The 26,838-nt window shown below is 37.2% G+C and overlaps 1 protein-coding gene across 5 annotated transcripts in view; it reads right to left on the reverse strand.

Annotated features, from left to right (window-relative positions):
* The window catches only part of LOC137628779 (epidermal growth factor receptor kinase substrate 8-like), a 182,913-nt gene that overhangs the window by 4,411 nt on the left and 151,664 nt on the right, over positions 1–26,838 (reverse strand). For all 5 annotated transcript variants that reach the window (XM_068360008.1, XM_068360001.1, XM_068359991.1 and 2 more), the window contains 4 exons: positions 13,996–14,172; positions 7,295–7,463; positions 5,890–6,025; positions 4,460–4,598 (listed from right to left, as the gene is read on the reverse strand). In XM_068360008.1, coding sequence (XP_068216109.1) covers positions 4,460–4,598; positions 5,890–6,025; positions 7,295–7,463; positions 13,996–14,172 — 621 coding nt within the window. The remainder of the gene's footprint in view (positions 1–4,459; positions 4,599–5,889; positions 6,026–7,294; positions 7,464–13,995; positions 14,173–26,838) is intronic.

Raw genomic sequence — 26,838 nt, forward strand, 5'->3', positions numbered from 1 at the left:
TAGTGGCAACGACTCCTTAAATCCAAAGAGTTCTTTATCTTCATTCCCTTGATAAACCTCAGCTGTCTGCCTCTGATGAGCAGATGGGAAAAATGCTCTCTACTATTCGATCTAATGACCATCAAGTTGCCACCTCCACTTAATAGCTTGTGCTATTCAGCGGTAAGAGTAAGATTTATTGAAATAATAGATTTGAGTTAATTTAAATTCATGTTGATAGCAAAAGTAAGGAATCTAGAGATCATCAGAAAAGTGATATGCCTAAAATATTTTTGATGAGCCCTCTGCTTTTACTAATATAAATAAATGGTCTGGACTTTGGGCATACAAAAATAATTATGTAATCAAACAAAATTGCTATCTGTCCTTATGACAACAAAACAGTAAATCAATCACAAGAATACCTGAAGGGAAAAAGGTAAATGGTTACTGGAATGTCATATGAATTTCAACTTTGAAAAGTTTTAATTCATATACATAATTCATTGATATAAGAAAGCAAAATATAAAGTTGAAAAGGAAGATAATAAAATACTATAAAAATTCTGTTTCACATCAATAGAGAATGCAATCTTGGAAATACAGGGTGGTTTTAGAAGAGGTAGGGGTTGTATGAATCAGATTTTTACAGTTAGGCAGATATGCGAGAAATATTTAGCAAAAGGTAAGGAGGTGTATGTTGCATTTATGGATCTGGAGAAAGCATATGATAGAGTTGATAGGGAAGCAATGTGGAATGTAATGAGGTTATATGGAGTTGGTGGAAGGTTGTTGCAAGCAGTGAAAAGTTTCTACAAAGGTAGTAAAGCATGTATTAGAATAGGAAATGAAGTGAGTGATTGGTTTCCGGTGAGAGTGGGGCTGAGACAGGGATGTGTGATGCCCCCGTGGTTGTTTAACTTGTATGTTGATGGAGTGGTGAGAGAGGTGAATGCTCGAGTGCTTGGACGAGGATTAAAACTGGTAGGCGAGAATGACCATGAATGGGAGGTAAATCAGTTGTTGTTTGCGGATGATACTGTACTGGTAGCAGACACAGAAGAGAAGCTTGACCGACTAGTGACAGAATTTGGAAGGGTGTGTGAGAGAAGGAAGTTGAGAGTTAATGTGGGTAAGAGTAAGGTTATGAGATGTACGAGAAGGGAAGGTGGTGCAAGGTTGAATGTCATGTTGAATGGAGAGTTACTTGAGGAGGTGGATCAGTTTAAGTACTTGGGGTCTGTTGTTGCAGCAAATGGTGGAGTTTCGGAAGCAGATGTACGTCAGAGAGTGAATGAAGGTTGCAAAGTGTTGGGGGCAGTTAAGGGAGTAGTATAAATAGAGGGTTGGGCATGAATGTAAAGAGAGTTCTATATGAGAAAGTGATTGTACCAACTGTGATGTATGGATCGGAGTTGTGGGGAATGAAAGTGATGGAGAGACAGAAATTGAATGTGTTTGAGATGAAGTGTCTAAGGAGTATGGCTGGTGTATCTCGAGTAGATAGGGTTAGGAACGAAGTGGTGAGGGTGAGAACGGGTGTAAGAAATGAGTTAGCGGCTAGAGTGGATATGAATGTGTTGAGGTGGTTTGGCCATGTTGAGAGAATGGAAAATGGCTGTCTGCTAAAGAAGGTGATGAATGCAAGAGTTGATGGGAAAAGTACAAGAGGAAGGCCAAGGTTTGGGTGGATGGATGGTGTGAAGAAAGCTCTGGGTGATAGGAGGATAGATGTGAGAGAGGCAAGAGAGCGTGCTAGAAATAGGAATGAATGGCGAGCAATTGTGACGCAGTTCCGGTAGGCCCTGCTGCTTCCTCCGGTGCCTTAGATGACCACGGAGGTAGCAGCAGTAGAGGATTCAGCATTATGAAGCTTCATCTGTGGTGGATAATGTGGGAGGGTGGGCTGTGGCACCCTAGCAGTACCAGCTGAACTCGGTTGAGTCCCTGGTTAGGCTGGAGGAACGTAGAGAGTAGAGGTCCCCTTTTTTTGTTTGTTTCATTGTTGATGTCGGCTACCCCCCAAAATTGGGGGAAGTGCCTTTGGTATATGTTTGTATGTACATCAATATCAATAAATTCCTAGTTGTGTAGATTAGGCATATATGGTTCTTATTAAAATTCATGAAAATACACTTATTCACACAATACAAACATTTGGGGACAACATTCATAATTTGATAGTATCCTAATAATAATTGACATTCAGGCTACACTATGGATGAAAAAACATTTTCTATGGAATTGAAAAGGCTAATATTCCTCTCCAAGTATCATGGATGAAAAATGCAAAAGCCAATTTTCAAATCATGAAAGATGACAAACATCAACAAATATTGGAGCATTACATCAAAAAGTGTTTCACAATCAAGGGGGCTTAATAGTCATGAAAAGAATTGTGTTGCTCTAACATCATAAATCCTTGTATTAAACAGGTGAGCCTGATTCGTTAATAACAATGAGTAGTGCCCCATCTACTTCCATCATAAAATCATATCTCCATAGAAGGTTCCTACTAACCAGACTCATCCATGAAAGGTGTCATCTCAAACTTTTTCCCTAATAACAGGAATTCTAGTAGTAAAATTTGTTATTTTTGAGCTCAAGCAATGACGTCCTGATGGAAGGTTCCTTCAGTAGCTTCCTAGGGTATATTTAACTACAGTGGATATTCCCAGAGAATTAAACTAAAGGTTATCACAGAATTCTAACTTCTCGGTCACGACCCTAAGGGAGGGTCATTCCCTTAGGATAGGCAGAGAAGCGATAATTACTCTGTTTGTAGACAAAATTCCCCTATATAGAAGGGGAAGCAAGACTACACAGAGGGAATGCCCGCAGGCAGGGGGATAGGGAGCATATAGGGGTTCCTACATTAGGTTAGGATGGAATGATACACAATCAACACAGTCCCCTATATGGTCCCCGAAGGCAAAAACACTTACATCACAGTTAATAGTATGTTTTAATAATCCCACAATCTTCATAACTTAACCTAGGAACACTGGTATATATCATGCATGAAAACAAGCACTAGGCTATCCAGCCTAGGGGCTAAGCTAGCGATCTAGTATGGGGTCGAACGGCGACCGAGTCTGATGAGCGCTAAAACACGATATAAGTATTTCCTAGCTATGAAGACTAAATAACTAATAATATTGATTAGTTAAATGACCGGAGAGGGCTGTTCTGGCTAACTAAATAAAGCATACAACATGAACAGCGACGCCATAAAATGGCGCGTCCGGTATCGGCACAGCTCTGCCACAAAACACAATATTTTACGAAAAGTAGAAGTTACTTTACGGCTAGAGCTTATTTAAACAATACTGGGACCTGGTACTCAACTTTCCAGAAGAAGGCGAGGCTGAAGGTAGCGACATAACGGCGATGTAAGCTGATGAAAAAAGCACTTAGGGAAAATCCGACTTAAGCAAGGAGCTACAGGCGAAAGGATGAGGACGGACGTGACGTCATTTAGCAATGGCGCCCGTTTGTTTACGTCTCGAGTACCAAAAGCAGCCACGGATGAGTGTAACTGTGGAACAGCTCCCCAGTTATTCTCCACCTTTCCATATCGAAGTGTTAACTCTATATGGGGTGCAGATAGCTATGTGGCGTGTTAATACATGCGTCCCCTGTTGATATACGATATCCTAGAGGGAAACCTTTAGGGTACTCGCAACAGAAGTTAGAATTCTGTGATAACCTTTAGTTTAATTCTCTGGGAATATCCACTGTAGTTAAATATACCCTAGGAAGCTACTGAAGGAACCTTCCATCAGGACGTCATGGCTATCTCACCCAAAAATAGATTTTTCGCTTCGCTCAAAATCCGTTTTTTATACTCTCCTGATGTTCATATTGCTTCTTCTCTGGACGCTTGATTTATTGACATTTACCACCAAAATTTCCAGAAGAAAGTTTTTCATTTTCTTTCCGTTCAATAGAGACAGGCATCTAGTAAAGTAATGAAACACTAGTGGTTAATGGCAAGAAGAAAAGCTGTGACATAACAGAGGTTCTTTGTTATTTCAGTCTTGTTCATAGTCTGCAAAGACCACAGAGTTAAGTGTGGGGGTAATGAGACCAGAATTTCCAGGAAATTCTTATATAAATTTTCAACTATGTGGTGTACATAAAAATGAAAACTGCTACTTCAATTTACTCCCAATAATATTCTGATGTGTGCAATATAGGTATAAATCTCTCAATACAGTACATATGTTTTACAGCATATACCAAGGACAACTGGCCAAAACAAAGTCCAATGACAATCCATGAGGGTACAATGGGGGGGGGGGGTTTCCATAGTTTTTTTTAGGTAGGTTTTCCTGTTTTTAATTAATTCTCACTGAAAACTAGGCAGCAGCCATCTATTTGTACCTGGAAAAATTCCAAGATGCTAACAATTAATGGGAAGGGCCCATGTTAAGGTTATAGTACTTCCCATGATTTACTGTTATAAAAAATTACTTACCTTCACAATTTTCATAATTTTTTAGGAAACTGAAATTATCAGCTATCTTTTCATCTTTTGAAACGTCTTTCTCACCCTCAACCTTATTTCTCTGCCGAGCCAAAATCTGTCGCAGCTCTGATGACCTTGCAGTTTTGTACTGTCGAAAGGAAAGTGTTTTTTTAGCTTTGCAACAAGAACATAAATATAAATAATCAAAAAAACTCCATATTTCAAAAAAAATATTTCAGTATCCTTTTCCAAATCATAAACAAATCACTGAGTCAGTCTTTATAATGATGGGACAGCAGAAGTACCATATAAAAAAAAGGTCCTAAATATTGTATTAAGTTTGTGGTGATGTATGACAATAAGTGCACTAGGGCTCGCTCTCACTACAGTCAGGCCTCTGTCTTTCCGTGTTCTGTCATCGCGGTTTCAGTTATTTGCAGTTCAGAAATCAGTATATTATTTCAATAAAGTTTCAAGTATTCGCAGTTAGAAATGCTGCACGCAGCCCAACATTTTTAAACTGTCCGCTCTTCTTTGCACTCGGCCTTTACTCGGTTTCCTTCTTTGTACAACAGTACAGTAATGAAAAACAAATAAATATACTTGACAACCTTATAGCCAACACATGGAAACTAGTGATAAACCCTTTGCATAGAAATTATAATAATAAAAATGATTAAAAGAGGTTCATACATACAGTATGTTTAAGTAATATTTGATATGTAATATACATTAAAATGCATGATGAAAAACATAAATTTGTATTAGTTATAAGAAAAGACTGACTGACTGGCTCAAAAGGTAACAATTTTGAAAATGGATTACTATATGCTTGAATAATTTTCTATTAGATAATAGAAGAATTATTTCAATGAAGAAAAAGGAAATAAAAATTTATATAGAATTTATGATAATTGGAAACTTCCAAAACTACCGTGTTTATATCCCTCAGTTCTCCATTTCATTTTGGATAAAACTTATAAATTTTTATTTCAAATACAAAGAAAAGTTGGTATTAATGGTTTTCTTTGTAGTGTTGATGCCTTAAACACTTTCAAAGACATTCTGAATTGTATATAACTGATTGGTTACCTAATCTTGCTCTAAATTGCAATTTCAGAACAATACAAACATTTTTTGGAAATACATGATTATGTGAGGTATGTACCACTTTTTAGACATGGTATGAGTCTCTTTTATAATACTCCTTCTTATTTTCAATTCGTTTGAAATGTATCGTCGTTAATTCCACTCTACACAGGGGTTGTTATTCAATCAATTGTACAACAATCTGTTTTAGTGGAACCTAACAATCACATGGCATAGATTTCCCGTATCCCAAAGTACATGAATATATTAAAAATATGAGAAACCATTAAACCATTTTCCAATTCTATTCTCATTGCTGTGAGTATTACAGCAAGGTGATTATCACTTACCCCTGATATGTTTCGTTGTATTGTTATCTGAGAATCCAGACGGCTTCCTTCTGTCTTTCCACAGAATCCTTCCAACTCATTACGATTAAGGCCAAATAATTTCTCACCATCTACTCCCTCAAACTGCTTTAGTATCCTGGATGAAATAAATCACAAATTTATTTTAGCATAGGCAGAACATAGTGGCAGATAAAAATTAGAAGTTTGAAAGGGGCAGAGAATATAAAAAAACATATGCATTAAATTTTTTCCTAGTAACATTGCTACAAAGATATGCGTAAAAATAGATTAACATATTACAAAAACTTGAGGAATGTAGTTCTGTAATGCACATTTAGGATAAATACATCAACCCTGTCATTTCATATTTAAATAATGAAGAAGACTGTACAGTCATTCAAAAAAGATTTGAGACCGATTGCTAAAAGGACAAATTTTTAAAGTCATTTGTATTTCATCTCATCATACAAACCTAGGTTCTTCAATATGATTTAATTAATGCTGGAACAAAGCTGTTAGAATTTATGATGAGGTGGTTGATTTTATTGAAAAGTGGTGGATAAGCCCTCCCCCTGATGCTCATACAGTATTGCTTTTCTCTCAACGTGTGGCTTTCATCGAGATTTACCCCCAAAAATTTAGTTTATCATTTTCTTCCTTTCAATAGACTTGGGAATTTGGCCTCAAAATTGAGACAACCTAGTGACGTAACTGCTTTTGTTTTTCAGCCTTCTCATAGACTTGGGATTGAGACGTCAACATTGTAACCTCCAAAATTTTTCTAATCTATATATGTACAGTGTGTCAATCATGCCAATTTTCATTACCAATTTTGCAAAATTCAAGTTACGTTTTCCAGGAATTACTCTTTACTACTTTAATTTGCTCATAAAATAATATGATTTACAGTAAGCTACCCACAATATGCAGGCTAACTTACAAATGGAATGAGAAATAAAAGGTTTATAAACACAATACTGTACTTGTTATGTAAAGAATCTTTTCAGGTATCTAAACCCCAACAGAAAATTGAAGAAACCAAGTAAGATTAATGAGATTGTTTGGGAGTTTTACTAAATATTGAAACATGTAAGTTTGTCAGAAAATAAATTTACCTTGAGAAATGCTAAGAGAAAGAAAATGAATAATTTATGAACATCAATCCCATCTTCAAATTCTTGTTATGAAAACCCTATGAGTAAATGAATTAATGAATATTTGTGCATCACTTAATACTGCAATTAAGGAAAATCACAACATATTTAATTTAAAGGTAACAAGAAATGATAAAGGGATATTCGTTATAATGTATTATCTAGTCTCTGGGACATCACAGTAAGAACACTTGTACCTCAACACACTGCAATAAAGAATAAACTTTCCCTTCTATAGCTACATGACCTACCTCTTTGAGAATCCTTTCAGTTTGAGCCAGTTCTGAACTTCTTGAGGTGTAGAGGACTGGTTGATGTAAACATCAGGAGTTTTTACAATATCAAGGTGAGGTCTTGAACGCCTGAAGTTCTCAAGAACCAACTTCAGCTCCTCATTCATTAGATCAGCATTAGATTTGGCTGCAAGAGAAATAGATGAAATTCCTCATTTAACCTTACACATTCAAATACTGTTCTTAAAATATTTTATACTAATTGTTCATTACTTCTTTTGTAGTTTATTTATATCTTTATTTCCTTCCCCCACTGGGTTATTTTCCTTTTTGAGCCCTTGGGCTCATAGCATCCTGATTTTCCAAACTAGGGTTGTAACTTAGCTAGTAATAATAATAATAATAATAATAATAACAATAATAATATTTTTTTTTTATTTATAAAATCTTACATTGTTTGTACAGGTGTCCTATTCTAAAAAATTTGAATAGGGAAAAAGTTTCATAACATGAAAAGTGTTTTTCCATACAAACCAATCAGGCATATACTGCATAGGCCCACATTTATGGGCTCTGAAAGACACCAGACTCAACAGTCTTTTGCTGATGATGAAGACTGGTAATCTCATTATGCATGTGTAACCTGGATCCTAAGGTATCAATGAAGTACCGTTACTTTTTGTGTGGATTGGAAATAAGACAAGGATAAACCATTTAGATTGTGAATCACTGCACATACTTTGTTGCTCTATCAACCCCAAGCATCTATGTCTCTTAGAAGCTAACATAAATGAGGGAAAGTAGTTACGAAAATGTAGATAGTGAATCCGAGGGCTTCCCTTATAAGGAAGATTTGGGCTTGCTGCAACTTCCAGCCCAAAAAAATACATTAAAATACACTAAAATATTTCTAAATCAAACCTCCTGAATAAAATTCAACAAATACAAAACAGCATCAACAAGTACTGTACAGTATTTGTATTTGAAACGGGAAAAAAACACCCCTTACTATTAATAAAATGGATTAAAAATAGCACCAATAAGATCAGCAAAGCAAAAGAGACATGTTTACTGTGTCATTAACTCAAAATATACCGAGGCGGTGGCATAAGTAATAGCACAACTGCGAAAGCAGTTTGACGGCTGATGTGTGTTGGAGACAACTTTCTGCCTTTACTCCATGTCCTTATGATAAGCAAGCAAGGGGAATGACCACACTTAGTTTTTTATAGGATCAAGTAGCAATTACCTGGGCTGGAGCCACCTATTGTACACAGAAATTTAGAAACAGGAATTCACAATGCTGTACTTACAGTCTTTCCCAATGACAGACTGTTAGGCTGTTGGTTTCACCACAACCAACAAGTCTTCCAAACCAATCAGAAGAGATGTCTACAGGGGGAGTTTAACAAGTCTGCCTCAGCCTTTAACTTTTGTGTAAGAGGTTTTTTCTTATTCTCTTCCCCTTTCGCCAACAAACAAGATCGAGGAAGGTACAGTAAGCCACAAGTTCCCTGTGAACAGCCTGGTATAGTAACAAAACTTTTGGTTGAGACGAATTGGTATGAGGATTGTGTGCGAGGACAAGAGCACGGAACAAATAATGCATGTGTTATATCCTAATTCTATGTCAAAGGATTTGAAGCCTAAGTCAAGGTTTTGAATCTCCAATGATTACATTAAGAAAAATACTCTGTATTTTGAGTTGGATGTAGATATAGTTGCAAATGGTGTATGGCAAGGGAAAACAATGACACAGCAGAGGATTGAGAAAGCTAACAAAGTTGCTTGCTGGTGCAACTGTTGAGGCTTTAAAAAAGCACACAGGTCACCTCATAAAGAAGAGGGTCCTCAGAGCCAACAAACCTGATGAAGAGGGACAGCAGCAAGACAATGACTGTCTCATCTTAAGCCTGACCTTCTACTTAAAGAAAAGCCAGGCTATCTATCATTCCCAGATTTGCCCTTCCAGGCATAGACACCCAAATGAAGCAGCAGTCCCCTGCACACCACAAAAAATGGCAGCATCTCACCATATCAGAACGGAAGTAATGATCTACACTTGTGTAATTTTTACTATATTATAATGACAATCACAGACAAACAAATACTGATATAATTTAATTATCTTAAAGCAACCAAACAACACAAAGTCAGGACCATCAACTCTGCAATTACAGTATATAACTAGTGACAAAGCTGACTATGTGGTCAGCTATAGTGCATCTCTGAATAAGAAAAAACCAATCTACCTTTTCCCTTGTGGCCACAAAACTGTCTGCCTTGCATAAGTCACAGTTACATATAACTATATATTATATAAAAATTGCCCATCTGTAGAAAAAAATTGCCCCATCTGCAGAAAAGAGATAGTATATTTTATGTAAACTCATATGACTAACTATCTTTTATAGAAACTCATCTGAATTTTTAGTCATTATACATGGTACAGTAATATGTACTCAGATTAATTTTATTGAAATAATCAGATGTCTAACTTTGTATCTTCAGTGAAATACAATATTTCCACATCTTTGATTAAATTTACAAATAAATTTTTTTTATATTCCTGAATTCTACCCCATATCATTTTCAAAATAGACTTGTTACCACGTACATGTTTCCAACTACAGAGGTACTCGGGTTAAAACGGGCTTGAATTACACGCCTTTATAAGCAAGTACTCAATGTACTTTAAACATCCCTGTAACTCAATTTTGAGCTACAAAGTTTGGGTCATTGATACGATGAACTACTTGCTGAAGCGGAGAGCAACTAATGGCACGTAGTGTGTTACGTGTCACTTTATAGGATTAGTTTAACATCTTTGTTTACAATACGAATTTGGTGTTTTGGTGCCTCTCTTTTTTTGAATAGTTTTGTGCCTTTTATTTATGTGTATCATATCTAGAAAGCATAAGGAAGACAAGACTTCTGATGGCAGTATGCAGGCCAACCACAGGAATAAATGTAAGGAATTGTTATATGTATTAATTATTGTCTACTAATACTGTAAAGTGTAGGTACACTACTGCATAGGGTACAGGTATTTGTATATATGGGTATAGTAATTTATGAGTGTTAAGGGATTATTTTATCTTTTTTAAAAGTATAATATGCATATACAGTATGAATGTATATATTTACAGTATGTATGTATGTATGCATATTTTGTACTTATGCATGTACAAAATGGACTTCCGGCACAGCATAGGAACAGATCTCTGTTGTAACCCGAGGACTTCGTTACATTTCATAATATTACACACGATCCTATTTTTAAGCCAAAGTTCAAATTGTGAAATAGTTTCTAGGGTACAATGTTCAAAGTATTTTGAACCTATTTTCACATACTGTACCTGCTTCCCAAAACCTAGCATGGACTAGTTGGCACATAATGTGCCCCTTTCCGTTCCCAATTTCAATAGGTGGAGCCATTAAGGGTGCCACAGGCCACCTTCCCTCATTATCCACTACAATTAATCTTCATATGCTGAATCCCCTACTACCGTTACCTCAATGGTCACCAAGGAAACCAGAGGATGCAGCAGGGCCTATCGAAACTGCGTCACAATCACTCGCCATTCATTCCCATTTCTGGCACTCTCTTTTGCCTCTCTTACATCTATCCTCCTATCACCCAGAGCTTTCTTCACCTCATCCATCCACCCAAAACCTTGGCCTTCCTCTTGTGTTTCTCCCATCAACTCTTGCATTCATCACGACCTTCAGCAGACAGCCATTTTCTCATACTCTCTACATGGCCAAACCACCTCAACACATTCATATCCACTCTAGCTGCTAACTCATTTCATACGCCTGTTCTCACCTTTACTACAGTACTTCATTCCTAACCCTAATCGAGATACACTAGTCATACTCTTCGGACCCTTCATCTCCAGCACATTCAATTTCTGTCTCTCCGTCACTTTCATCCCCCACAACTCCAATTCATACATCACAGTTGGTACAATCACGTTGTCATACAACTCTTGCTTCATATTCACTTCTAACACACTATTCTTTACCACTCCCTCCACTGCCCCCCACACTTTACATCCTTCATTCACTCTCTAACTTACATTGCCTTCCACTTCACCATTTGCAGCAACAAAATACCCAAGTACTTAAACTGATCTACTTCCTCAAGTAACTCTCGATTCAACATGACATTCAATCTAGCACCACCCTTCCTTATCGTGCAGCTCATAACCTTACTCTTACCCACATTAACTCTCAATTTACTTCTGTCACACATCCCTCCAAGCTGTCACTAACCAACCCAGCTTCTCCTCCAAGTCTGCAACCAACATAGTATCATCCGCAAACAACTACTAATCTACCTCCCACTCATGATCACTCTCATCTATCAGTTTCAATTCTCGACTAAGCACTCGAGCATTCACCTCTCTTACAACACCATCAACATACTGTACATAATACTTTTATAACAAAAGTTACAAGAATTAAAATGATGGCTCCACTTGCTGACATCACATTATCAGAGGAAAATAAATTCACAATGTTAGCTTTTCTCAGAAAAGGTTTCAAACTAACCAATTTTCTCAGATGTTTACTATACTTTCTTCTTCATAGAAGGTTAAGAATGTTTTTAACTTGAGATTATGTGTATAAAAACAATCCCAAAAAAGGAAATGGGTAAAAGCTGAACACAAAGCAGAAGAATAATTTCTATGAACCTTCCCTAATAATCATGCTTTTCTGGAAGCAAGGTTTATCAACATTTACCCCTAAAATTTAAAAAGAAATTCCTTTTTCTTTCCTTTCAATAAACTCAAACCTTTAGTAAAGTAATGAGCCACTCTAGCTGTTAATGGCAAGAAGCAAAGCTGAGACGCATCAGAGGCTCTTTTCTTTACGGTCTCCGTGTGGTATTGGTTCAAGATGCTCATTACTTCAGATTGTTGGAAATTTTATTATGTTATTGCATTTTAAGATGTCGTCCAGTTAGCAATTACTAGATTGTTCACAGGAATTATTTCTGGGCGGTCATCATCCGCATTTTCTTAATATCCTGAACCGTAATTTTCAAAGGTTTTATATGATTTGGACCCAATTCTTTGAGTTTTTCAGTGACCAATCTTTTAAATAGAAATGACATTGTATTTTGGAACAGAGAGCAAATTGGAATTCTAATCCTACATAAAAAATTTGGGACAGTACCTGTAATGTCTATAGTTTGTCCAAAATATACTGAACAGCTTTTACTAGACAAATGACACTTTCTGATTAAATGCTTACAACCCTTTTAGACAATTAGTCTTTAAAAAGATTTTGCTTTCAAGGAAAGCTAAAGACAAAATCTTATGCTTCTCTGGATTTCCCCTTGAACTAAAAGAAAGTTAATTTGAATGTGAAACCTTCTTTCTCTGAGAGGAACAGCAAGGAAAACACACTTCTCACAAGACATTTAAAAAATGGTAATATAATAGCCCTGTGCAGTAATTCTAACAATTTAGAGGAATAAGACTTGAAATACAAAAAATCTTATCAATCTGAAAAAGGATATGTTATACTACTACCAAAATAGAAAAACTGCATACCAAAAAACTCCAGACACTTCACTTCTTGCCATTAACTGCTAATGTGTTTCATTACTTTGATGGAGGCATGCATCCGCTAAAAGGACCGAAGATGGAAAATTTTTTTAAATTGTGTGTGTAAACATCAATAAACTGAACTAATAGAGAAAGAGCATTATGAACATTGGGAGGTTCATATAAATACATCAACTCTAAACGTTTGGGCGGTATTAAAAATTCACAAAGGTTGGAGCAGCATAGAGAGCATAATAACAGGATCTTATACAGTATCTCAAGATACTGGAGGTGGGTTTCTTAGCCATAGTTCTACTAGAGGTATAGTTTGGTGATTATTGTAAGACACCAAATGGGCAAAGTGAGTCTTAAAATTTGAGGTGAAGAAGCTCTTGCTTCAAGGTCATGTTTTAAATTTTTATGGTGAAGAAGCTCTCACTTCAAGGTCATGTTTTAAATTTTGGGGTGAAAAAATCTCTTGCTTCAAGATCATGTTTTGAATTCTAGGGTGAAGAAGCTCTCCGTTGAAGCAAATAGCAATAGGAATTTTTAGGTAAGATTTAATGAAATAATCCATTTACAGAACTCAAATTATCTTTTTTCTTACTACTAGTTATAGTAGTTCCTACCCAATATGAAAATGTGAAAAGGTTTAAATACATACTTCTTGAGAAAATAGTATCATTGCAATCTCAATGATATTGATTCAATTTTTCAATTTAATGTTGAAACATCTGATAAAGAACCTATAATGGATTACTGACAGAATCATACACAGTATTGAGTATTCTATAAGTCATAATCTATTCTAAGAGTATCAAACCAAAACTACCCAAGGACTAAATATGGACTCATATTTCTATGGTTACAGTTTACCTTGGGTGATTCTAGCCTAAAATAATGACCAAATAAAGCAAACGTAAGCAGAAAGTATTGCAAAAATTTAGTCCTCATAAAATACTACACAAGAAAATTTTGAATAGGTTAAAGGACTATGCAAAACAAATATAAAAGGGTTACTTGCAAACTACATTACAGGGTACATGTGTTAGTGTACAACTGAAGAAGAAATATTGTATACTGTGTATAGCTAAATAAGCCTTAAGACTACAAAACTCCCACTCCAACAAAATAAGACAAAACGAATCAACATGGACTTACTAGTCCCATAAAGGTCAGCATACTGCTTCTTAGGAGGTTTTTTTCGAACAACTGAGTGAGTGGGAGTAAAGTCTGGGGGAGGTGGGGGAGGAGGCTCAGGGATACTACTGGTTTTTTTAGGGGGTGACTTCTTACGTGCTGGTGGCTCTTCATCACTGGACTCATTTGAGGCATAATCTGTAAAATACAATGAAACTTGAAAATACAGGATATATAAGTTAGCTGTAATATGTCATCAACACTTCATTAATAGCATTACAAAACAAAAGCTAATATGAATATAGCAATTAAGTATTTTAGTTAAATGGCTTGACGAGAGTAAAAATTCCACATATTTCATGCAAACCAAGAACATGAATAGCTTCCAGAACAATGTGTCCATACTGGCACTGTATAATGACACTTGGGTTGTTTTCTTAATCATGCTCGGAGGGAATCGGCATTTAAATCCAAAAATAAAAGAAAAAGTTGAGGAATGCCAGGTTTTATACACACCTGCAGAGCTAAACACTCCAAAATTCTCTGAAAATTTGTACATTGCAACTTTCCTGGCTTTATTTATATTGTGACCAAGAGAGGTCTTGGATGCAATTCAGAAAATTAAGCAAATACTCATTATACCATCTATAAGGCTTTTTTTTCTTCAGTTTTTTAATGATGCTTTAATACAGATTGCCTATTATACTTATCCATAATTATTAGCATTTTATTCAACATGCATCAAAGATGCAGCTAACATTCAATGTCATGGGGTTTAAATAGGCAAATATTATTCCTTAACCCTGACCACATCACATGCCAAATAGTTGGTAAAGTGAAGGAATGAATAAATACATAATTAAGGGCTCAATCGAGCATTGGTGCTACTGTTGTGTTCTCAAATTCAGTTATCCGGCATATCCAATCTCTACACTATCAACACAACCCTCTCTGACCCTCTATGTCTAGTGCCTTTGGTTATGAGCACTTCTATCTGAATCATTTACTTTGCGTTGATATAATTTCTATGAATTGGCCTTCAATTTCTTCACCGAAGGAAGATTATATCTGAATTTAGACATACAGTACAGGCCATTTATGACTGCAACATATTTGGGTACTTTCCACTTGAGATGTGCAATTTAAGGTTTCAAAGGTTACTCATGAGTGCCCAGCAAGAAATCAAACATTTATAGATATAATCAGCACCCTAGCCCCTCTCCACCCAAGCTACGGCCAGGAAGGATAAGGCAATGATTGCTGAGGTAATGTGTAAGGATGTATCACTAATGAAATCTTTCAAGCCATAATAGCGGCTCAAACTTGGGAACCAATGATTGTAAATCCCACCGATACACTAGTCTGAAATCCCAATGAACTCGCAGACTCTGTATTAGCTCTGGCTGACACATTTTTTAGAATGGGTGCATTACCAAGAACACGAGCGGTCTTTTACCTGCTCAAGATGATCAAAAGATAGAACATTTAAGAGTTGACCAATCAGATCCTCAGCAGTGCCAATTTGCATATACAATAAAATTAACTAGTTTTCAATACTTTCCTACCCTGTGCTATTAATCTTGAAGTTCATGCTTTCACCTTTAAAAAAGTAAAAAATAAACTACTCTCCCTACTATATCCTTGCTTTTCTGACTTGAAAAAATATGAAAAATTAAAATTTTGCTCTCTCACCTATATCACTCTTTCCAGTGTCACATTGGTGCTAGATCACCCTCTAGCAAGATGAAAATCAGCTCCTAGCTTGAGCAAGCTTGGTATGTCATATTGAAGTCATGCAAGACCTTTAAAGCTCCTTCCAATTTCTTAAAATCACTAAAAAGGACTGCTTTTCCTCTTGAGCCCTTGGACTTGTAGCATTCTGCTTTTCCAACCAGGGTTGTAGCTTGGCTAGTAATAACAATAGTAATATGGCAACCATTAGTTTAGAAGAACCTGACTCTTTTTGCTTAACTCATCGGCTAAGATGTTCAATTTTCCCGAAAGATGGGCTATTCCTCTCAAATTTGTTCAAGTTAACAATGCATCCACTATACGGAACAGGGATTGTAACCTTGTCACCCCTTGGTTCTAGATTTAAGCTAATGCTGTCATATTGCCCGACAACACTGCCACGGTATTTCCTCCGACCAGTTTTTCCTGGTCTTGAATACAGCTAGAACCTCTCATTAAGTGATATGGAGAGTTGAATCCTGTGACGTCTACTTTTCTGACTAAGGCAAATGATCTAGAGTCGATCCCTATCCTTGCTTTGAAGCATCTGAAAACAAAGAAAGGTTTGGGATTTTCATTTACAAAAAAAACTCTTGAGATAATGCTTGTCATACCAATTCAGTAGTTGAAGTTGGTTTTTCTTCACTGGAACTGAAATGGTGTCTAGATCAGTTATTCTCTTCCAATGTAATGGCAGATTGAGATAAAATGGGAAAACCCTCTCCTTTAGAGGTGCTATCATAAATTTTTCTAAGGAAGCTATGGTCCCTAGCAACCTCCTCCACATGTTAACATTTTAAAAGAAAGAAAAAAGGCCTGAATCCTTTTCTCAGTCACAAAATCCTGAAAGGAACTGTTGCTATTATCATTCCCAAGTACATAATCATGCGAGTCAGAACCAGATAAGACTTCTTCAAATTGACCATGATCCCAAACCAATCCAGTAACCTGAGCAACCACACTTGCTGAACCCAAATCTTTTCCAATGAATTGCTCAAAATTAGCCAATGGTCCAGGTATAAAACAACTCTTAGATTTCAAGATGGGTCATTATCCTGGTGTATGCCTAAGGGGCTATACTGAGACTGAAACAGACACTTAAATTGGTAAACCTTTGACCCGTTGCAAAAACAAAGGTATTTTCTTGAACCGAGATAAACAGCAAGGTCTAATGAAAACATCCAATCTTTTTCCTTTATCATCCCGAAGGTCGAGTCATCTAGAGCTGGTTTCCCACCCCTTGAAGCATTTGGGATTAGGAATACCTTACTGTACTTGCAAAATTTGTGTCTTTGCTGAGTTTTCTAGATAATTTGAATAAGGAACTGGCTCCTCTGACAAGGAGAATTTGGAGATTGGACAAATCCGGTAATCTCCTATGGTCACAGCTAGCATCAACTGATTAGGACAAAGGCTTTCCCAAACATGATGAAAGTAGGAAAGTCTTCCCCCTACTGGATTTTGCAGAGAAGGACCGTCACAAGTGTTCTCCAATAAGATCCATGAGTCTGGTTGACAACTCTACTAGAACATCTACTAGAGCTGAATCCTGATGTTCAACAAATGTTCCGAAAAATTTTTTTTTGACAATTCCGAGGAGGTTAAAGCTCTTGGCTTCAGGGCAGAGACTTTTTATCCTTACTATATCAATAGAATTTACGTAAAAAATAGGACCCCATAAATTAATGAATGAGAATGTCTCAAAAACTGTCCCTAACTTTGTGGCACATTTTTTTTCTTCATCACAAAAAACACAGAGGCTGCTACAGCCTCAGATGCCCCATCTGAAACAGTTTTATCTAAAGTCAGATCATCCAGAATCAAATTATATTCCTGATGGCCTGCAAATTTCTCTTCTATAAGACTAAATATAACCCCTATTATAGAATCTACAAAAAAAAATGTTATTTTCATTAGTAAAATAAATTTTTGAATATACTTACCCGATAATCATGTAGCTGTCAACTCTGTTGCCAACAGAAATCTACGGTCGGGATACGCCAGCGATTGCTATACAGGTGGGGGTGAACACCACAGCGCCATCTGTGGTCAGGTACTCCAGTACTTCTTGTCAACACCACCTCAATTTTTTCCTCGGTCCACTGGTTCTCTATGGGGAGGAAGGGTGGGTCAATTAAATCATGATTATCGGGTAAGTATATTCAAAAATTTATTTTACTAATGAAAATAACATTTTTCAATATTAATCTTACCCGATAATCATGTAGCTGATTCACACCCAGGGTGGTGGGTGGAGACCAGCATACATGTTAACAAAGAAGCTAAGTATCCCGTATTTTATTTTATTAGTTATTCAAAAATAACATAAAATAAATAAGTACCTGGTAAGGAAGACGACTTGAACCATTACTCTGCCTTTATTAAGTACGTCTTCCTTACTGAGCGTAGCGGTCCTCTTAGGATGCTGAACGACTCTTAGGTGCTGAAGTATAAAGGGCTGCAACCCATACTAAAGGACCTCATCACAACCTTTAACCTCGGCGCTTCTCAAGAAAGAATTGACCACCCGCCAAATCAACAAGGATGTGGAAGGCTTCTTAGCCGACCGTACAACCCATAAAAAGTATTCAAGAGAAAGGTTAAAAAGGTTATGGGATTATGGGAATGTAGTGGCTGAGCCCCCGCCTACTACTGCATTCGTTGCTACGAATGGTCCCAGGGTGTAGCAGTTCTCGTAAAGAGACTGGACATCTTTGAGATAGAATGATGCGAACACTGACTTGCTTCTCCAATAGGTTGCATCCATAACACTCTGCAGACAACGGTTCTGTTTGAGGGCCACTGAAGTAGCCACAGCTCTCACTTCATGTGTCCTTACCTTCAGCAAAGCAAGGTCTTCTTCCTTCAGAAGAGAATGTGCTTCCCTAATCAGGAGCCTGAATAGGTAAGAAACTGAGTTCTTAGACCTTGGAAGAGAAGGCTTCTTGATAGCACACCATAAGGCTTCTGATTGTCCTCGTAAAGGTTATGACCTTTTTAGATAGTACCTAAGAGCTCTAACTGGGCAAAGTACTCTCTCCAGTTCGTCCCCCACCAAGTTGGACAGGCTTGGGATCTCGAACGACTTAGGCCAAGGACGTGAAGGAAGCTCGTTTTAGCAAAAAACCGAGCTGCAAGGAACATGTAGCCGTTTCAGATGTGAAAACTATGTTCCTGCTGAAGGCGTGGATCTCACTTACTCTTTTAGCTGTTGTCAAGCACACGAGGAAAAGAGGTTTTAATGTGAGGTCCTTAAAAGAGGCTGATTGGAGAGGTTCAAATCTTGATGACATAAGGAACCTTAGGACCACGTCTAGATTCCAGCCTGGAGTGGACAACCGACGTTCCTTTGAGGTCTCAAAAGACCTAAGGAGGTCCTGTAGATCTTTGTTGGTGGAAAGATCCAAGCCTCTGTGGCGGAAAACCGCTGCCAACATACTTCTGTAACCCTTAATCGTAGGAGCTGAAAGGGATCTTACGTTCCTTAGATGTAACAGGAAGTCAGCAATCTGGGTTACAGTGGTACTGGTTGAGGAAACTGCATTGGCCTTGTACCAGCTTCGGAAGACTTCCCCTTTAGACTGATAGACTCTGAGAGTGGATGTCCTCCTTGCTCTGGCAATCGCTCTGGCTGCCTCCTTCGAAAAGCCCCTAGCTCTAGAGAGTCTTTCGAAAGTCTGAAGGCAGTCAGACGAAGAGCGTGGAGGTTTGGATGTACCTTCTTTACGTGAGGTAGACGTAGAAGGTCCACTCCTAGAGGAAGAGTCCTGGGAATGTCGACCAGCCATTGTAGTACCTCTATGAACCATTCTCTCGCGGGCCAGAGCGGAGCCAACCAACGTCAGCCGTGTCCCTTTGCGAGAGGCGAACTTCTGAAGTACCCTGTTGACAATCTTGAATGGCGGGAATGCATACAGGTCGAGATGGGACCAATCCAGCAGAAAAGCATCCACGTGAACTGCTGCTGGGTCTGGAATCGGAGAACAATACAACGGGAGCCTCTAGGTTATCGAGGTAGCGAACAGATCTATGGTTGGCTGACCCCACAGGGCCCAAAGTCTGCTGCAAACATTCTTGTGAAGGGTCCACTCTGTGGGGATGACCTGACCCTTCCGGCTAAGGCGATCTGCCATGACATTCATATCGCCCTGAATGAACCTCGTTACCAGCGCGAGCTTTCGATCTTTAACCAGATGAGGAGGTCCCTTGCGATCTAGAACAACTTCCACGAATGAGTCCCTCCTATATCGTTAAAACATATTATTGTTAAAGGAAAAAAACTGAAAGATTTCCCAAATAAAAAGTTCCTTTATTAGAATTAAAACCATTTAAGCTAAGAAAGAATGAACAAAACGATAGAATCGTTCTACTCTTACTGCAACGTGACACCGTGAATACTCTCTCTCTATCGTAACGATAGAGCGCAAGTTGAACGTTCTGAACGTCAACAACTGCAGAGACAAAACAAAACGTTAGTTCAACTTTGAAAACAGTACGAGACTATCAAAGAAATTCTTTCAAAAACATTAAAATAGCATAATATGTTAACAGGTAAAAACGAAATGACGGGCTCAATGTTAATTAACTTCGGTTCCAAGAAAAGACCGCCTATTATTAGGAAAGGTCGAATATAAACAAATATAAAAATTAATTTTAATAAGTTTATAATAAAAGGAAGTTAATCGAAGAGGCCTATAAAAGGCGGAGAGATATAAAATAAATCTATAACTTTTGTTAAGCAAAATTAAGAAAGAGAGTCTATACTCTCTTCGACACCAACACTTCCGTCTAAGGGAAGGGTCGGCCATTAAAAGTGAAAGAGAGTTCATACTCTCTTCGTCACCAAAATTAAATCAAAAATTAAATCAAATTAATTCCAAAAACTTGCTAAGCTAATGATAAAGCTTCCTGAATAGCGAAGGCTAAACTCTAGAGCAAATACATCACCAAATCGTGAGCAATAACTCCAGAATCAACAGCGTATCCATGTAGGTCTAGCCGGAGGCACGACAGAGGAAAAATTGAGGTGGTGTTGACAAGAAGTACTGGAGTACCTGACCACAGATGGCGCTGTGGTGTTCACCCCCACCTGTATAGCGATCGCTGGCGTATCCCGACCGTAGATTTCTGTCGGCAACAGAGTTGACAGCTACATGATTATCGGGTAAGATTAATATTGAAAAAAGTTATTTCAAGAACACTTCCTACTTTATTACCCACAAACAGCATTTCCTTAGTAAACCAGCAGAAGGATATAAAGTATCAGTAAATAAGAAAATTGAGGCTCTAAGAGAAGATCTTGAATCTGTAATGCACAATGAACCATTAGAACCCTTACTGATTTCAACAAAATTAACCCTTACCCCATATAAGTTAGGTTAGAGTGAGCAACCAGGCAGGTAAGCTCAGAATTATGACCCTTGAGAGATGACTCATTGGACTTTTGAGTTCTCACAAAAGAAGCTGAAGAGGTTAAGAGCTCTTGAAGCTCATCAGTATAATAACTGATTGTATGTATCAGAATTCAATGCCGATGTGGCATTATCATCCTCCTTCCCACTATAATCAACTAGCTTAGTGCTTTCTGGATTTCCCCCTGGACCAAAAGCAAGTTTCCTTTTATATTTAGCCCTTTTATTTGGTTGGCAACCATTGAAACATACTTTCCCATGAGAGGAACAGAAAGACCTTTACACTCATTATAATGGTTATTTAAATCCCAATACTGTACTGCCCTCGACACAAGTCGCAGAAAATGCGGATCATGATCGTCCAGAAATAATGCTTTTAAACAATCTATGCAGCAATTACTACCAATTCCAAGGAAGACATCACTAAATGCAATTAAAAGTCTAACAATCTGGTGTATGTGTGTGTCTCAGAACTAAGCAACAGAGACAAATGACAGAGAGCCTCTGGCATTCTCCTGCTTTTTGTCATTAACTGCTAGATAGTCTCATTATTTTTCCAAAGGCATAAGTTCATTCAAAGGAGAGAAAATTTTAATTTTTTTTATTCTTTGGAAGGAAAGAAAATTTTATAAATTTTTAACTTTAGGAGTAAATGTCGGTAAAACCGAGCTTCCAAAGAAGCAGCTATATGAACATGAGGGGAGATTCATAAAAATTTGAATACAAATTATTTGAATGGTGAATATCTGGAATTGTGCTATCCAACTTTGTAATTTAGGTGGTATTATTCTTATTTCCAGATAGGAATATAAAAGGCAATTATTCCAAATTTTATCTCAAAAGACACATGGTGACAAAAACTGTACAGGATTTACTATATTAAGTTAGGTTTTCATTATGTGATATCTTTTTGTATTCTGTGCCATACTTCACCAAAAGAATCTATTACTGCCAGCAAAACTTAAGATATAGCAAGTAATCTTGTGGCTAAAGAGTGTCAACTTTGTTTGAGCAATATGATAGACTACCTAATACATTCCTGACCAATGACAATATAATTAGAATTAGTACAATAGAATATTGATTAAATATTGCCCTTTGGACAACTGTAAATCAAGCTATGGAAAAAATAATCCTTTAATTACTTTTAAAACAATAGTTATATTTCTAGCATAGACTAAGCCTCTAACACATAGGGTACAGTCTTCTTAAACCAAATTTATGAAAGACTTCCAATTAGGCTGTATGAGTAATTTTCTACTTCTTAAAATTATTTACAAGATTAATACTGTAATATAAAATAAATTACAATCCTGTACTGTATTAAAAGAATATTGACTATTCCCTGATGTAGCAAAGATGATGGCATGCAGATGAAATATAATGAACTAGGTGTCAGCAAGAGCACCTTTAGATGTCATTAGTAGCAACATGGCATCACAAAATGTAAAGAATATTGATGCGAGACATGCTTTAAATTGTTCCACTTTTGTACCCTCCATATTACAGTCCTATTTTCAAAACTGAGAGCATGGGGCCTCATGATCAACCTCATCAACACCTAACTACCATATGTAATAAATTTTAATAATCTAAAATAAGATTCTAAAGAATAAATGCTAACTTTGATACAATAAACCTAATGATGCACCTAACCATATTTTGTTTCAGCTTTATTTAAGATTTAAGACATATGTTAATACCATTGCCTCTTCAAATTATTTTCAAGCATCAATTGCATCCCAAAGGCAATTGTACCACCATAAATTCTATTTTTTACTTCATGATATTAAAACTTATGTTCCAACTTCTCCACGATCCTAGAAGGAAACTAATTAGCTTGATAAAAGTGAGAGTATGATAACACATGTCACAATCACAAACTATTGGTTTGTTGGGTCCTACATATACAGTAGTGACAAAAACCTGTTGACTCAAGAGCTGATGTAAATTCTTGGGCAAGTATTTACACACCATAAACAGATAAGCCCTTTTTAATTATAAAATAGTTTCCTGGATTCTCAACACTCTTGGAAACTGTTAAATTCAAAATAACCCAATGGTTGGTTGGCTGGTTGATATTTGTTCTGTATACTCGGTGCAGAACACGGGCTCTTGCTGTGGCATGAGCCTGTAGACTATCAAGCATCACTTTCATATTCCAAAAGCTCAGCTCTTACCCTAGCAAGAAAAACTGCAAAGAAAAGGGGTTTCGGAGAAGGAAAAAACTAGTTTTGGGGAGGTACTGTTTGGTCTCCAAGGACTTTCCAGTTAAAGGCTAGAACAGGAAATTGAAGACAACCAAATTATCTAAGAAATATGGTCTTCCCTGCTCCATTGCCAGTGTATCAACAAGCAAAAAACAGACGGGGAATTTAAGGGAGACACAATGGGTTCAGGCTCTATTGAACCCGTCACAGCACCACCAGTGTTGAAATAAGTCTGACAACTGATGACACGTTATCACCAAGGACTAATACTGGAGGCAATAATACCTGGTTCTATGTTAGAAGTAGGACTCTCATGTCCCCCTTCCTTACACAGGGCTAGGGAGGAAGGTGGTCTTGGAGACCACACAACACCTTTCCAAAAAAAAAAAGGGCTCTCCCTTGTCAAAAATTGCTTTTTGGGGTCAATGTGTTGTGTGGTCTCCATTGACTTATATCAGAGAAACACTTGAGTAAGCTCATGCACCATAAAGGAAAGGACAATCATCTACTGAACCAATAAGCAAACCAATTTATGCATACATGGGTGGGAAAAAAGCTAACAAATCTAACACACCTGAGGAAGGAGCTAGATACTCATCATTGTGCTTCTGCCAAGGGACCTGCATGAAAGGTGTCCTTTTCAACCCAGATTCCCTTCATAGGTGCCACAAACGAGCCGAGTACCATGCATGGATTTTGTACTGCTCGGATTTGTTTCAAGTAGTGTCTTACCCAATGCCCAGACCAACAGGTAAAGCTCTGCATGTCTTGAAATTGAATATATACAAAAATTAAAAAATACAGTAAGGAAGTAATTTATCTCCCATCATCAGTTTTCAGGATGGAGAGAGTATCTGGCTTTTTTAATGAGGAGGTTATTAGAATAAAAATAGCACCTATAGTAAGGGACTTTTGGTCTGGGTTTTTTTAAAGAAATTACTTACTGAAGGCATAGTTCTCTGCAGATATGATTGCAGGGTAGACACGGGAGAGAGGTTGACATCCCCATACTGTAAAGCTATGATATAAAGAGGATCCTGCCTCTGAAAAAGCTTTTTATTTTTGGTTATAAATATGCCTAAAGTCAGAACCAGAAGACTACCAGGAGTGATGGTGAGGAACTCTTTGTTCTCTATGTAACATTGCAAGTTAAACCAGCTCTTGGTTCAGAAGCTAAAGCTTTTAGGAATATAGCCCTCTGAAGTAACTTTGGAGAAAATACAGAATAATCTAACAGCCAAAAAACCAAGGACTCTATCAAGAGACCAAATGACAGCATAAGTTGTTAGGGAGGGTATTTGTGAAGCTAAATATTGAGTAATCTTATGGAAGATTGCAGTCTAAATCCACATTAAAAGCCTGAATGAGAAGTTATGTCAATACAGACGTACTGTTTAACAAAATTATTGATGGCTTAAACTTCCTATATTTGAAGATGGACCAGAAAGGAAACCAATTAGTTCATGATTATCTGAAACACACCTACCTTTAAGGAAAGTCATCCATTCTTTATTTGCCAACTGGTATTGTCTAGTCAAAGAATACCTCGTACAACCCATCAAATAAGTCACATTGAATACCGAATTTTTTTTTTTCATAAATATGGGAGAGAAAATCCAAGCATTAAAATTCTTGGTCATAAAGGAGTGTGAAGATAGTCTGGCTCCCTATTGTCTGATACAGCCTCTCTGACCAAAAAGGGTGTGACTTTAGCATTAAATGACAAATTAGTGGAAACAATGGACTGTTTGGTAACTGTGGAGCCACCAGCACAACTGTCCCTAAAAAGTCTGGAAGGATCTTGATAACCTTTGAAATCAAAACTGAGTTGACTATTGAAACAAACTGAAGAATGCCCACGACCTTCTCCAGCTGGCACCTGGAGGAGAAAACAACTCTGAAGAGAACAATTAACCCTAGAGAAAGATTCTTTTCTGAGATGCCCTTGGAAGACCTTGAGTGGGTTTTTATATTCCATTGCAGGTCTAGCAACTTTAATATCCTTTCAGAACTACTCTTGATTATGTGAAATTGATCAACAAGCCTAGGTTCTGAAGAACTTGCTGAACCCAATTTCCATACACGCAGCTAATTGTCTCGTCTCTGCCCAGACTAGCCAGTCGGCCAAGTCCATAATAATCTGAACTCCTTGCGAAAAGGAGTTAGATCACTGACATTACTAGTTTTATTAACATCCTTGGACCTATATTGGGGCAAAAGCCATCACTTCAAACCCTTGCACAAACCCCTCCCAAGCCAAAACCCTAGGTAAGGTCAGAAGTAGGGAGGAATAGGTATGTGCCAATAAGCAGCTTTTAGATCTTTAGTACAGGTCCAAGCCCCTCGATGTAGTAAGAGGTAGACAATTGTAATAATAATTTTCTTGAATGCATTGCATCTGATGTGTTTTTGAGATAAGAAAAAAATCACTTTTCTCTTGTGGATGTTGTTCTACAGAACACTGAACAGTCTGTCCTGAATTTTTAGAAAACTTCATTCCTCTATCCCTCCTTTCTCCAGCATTTTGCAAACAAAGAAATAGAGTCTCAAGGTTTTGACCAAAAAGAATTTGTGTCATCGAGGAGGTTTGGAAGTCAATGACCTACCCAGACCATTTGAGACAGTGCCCAGTTTCCACCTAGAAAAGGTCCAAAAAAACTGCTCAACCTGATGACATTCATGGTTGAGGTCCCTTATCTTTGAGAAACTAATCAGCACCCCCATTCTCCTCTAGGCTGCCTCCAAGTGCTTTTTCCTCTGGAAAAATGCAAAGTACTTATGAGTTAGGGGCTCTGCCCAAGGGAAAACCATCAACCATCAAGCGGGAAGGTAGTATTGTCTCCAGTAAATGGTAATGATATTATAATCAGCTGTCAGACATTTTTCAGCATTGGAGGTGATGTGACGAGTTTAACAGAGCCTGAACCAATGGATCTCGCTTATACTCACCGGTCCTAAAGCAGGGAAGACTATATTTCCTTGGTATTTTTGTCATATTGGATTACATGTTCTAGCCTTTAACATGAAAATCATTGGAGACCATACAGCACATTAACCACAAAAATGTAGTGTATGCAGATTGCTTGAGATAATTAACAAAAACTAAAACATTTGAAAACTATGATTACGACAAGATATTCAGCAAAGGAATAAAACCACTATTGGGAAAAGTAGCAGCCTAAAAACCATGAAGAAACTAATATAAATAGAGGGAACAATGGTATGGCACATAAACTATGTATTTCACAGTTATAATCCGGATTTCTGATTGCTAATAAAATTCCCTTTAACTGCTGATTATCTATCCTGTTTTGTGCTATAAGCACTGTTTTGTCAACATCATTTGGCCATTAAATAGTACTTCCGAGTGTAAACAATGTAACAAAGAACTGTCTAATCTTTAAAAATTTTCGTCAAAAGTGACGACCTTCCTATATTCAGATTTAAGTTACCATACTGATATTTCACATTTCAAACATACCTGTGATATTCAAAAAAATAAAACTTTTAGG

This window comes from Palaemon carinicauda, chromosome 2 (genome assembly GCF_036898095.1).
Source record: "Palaemon carinicauda isolate YSFRI2023 chromosome 2, ASM3689809v2, whole genome shotgun sequence".
In the NCBI taxonomy this organism is placed as follows: domain Eukaryota; kingdom Metazoa; phylum Arthropoda; class Malacostraca; order Decapoda; family Palaemonidae; genus Palaemon; species Palaemon carinicauda.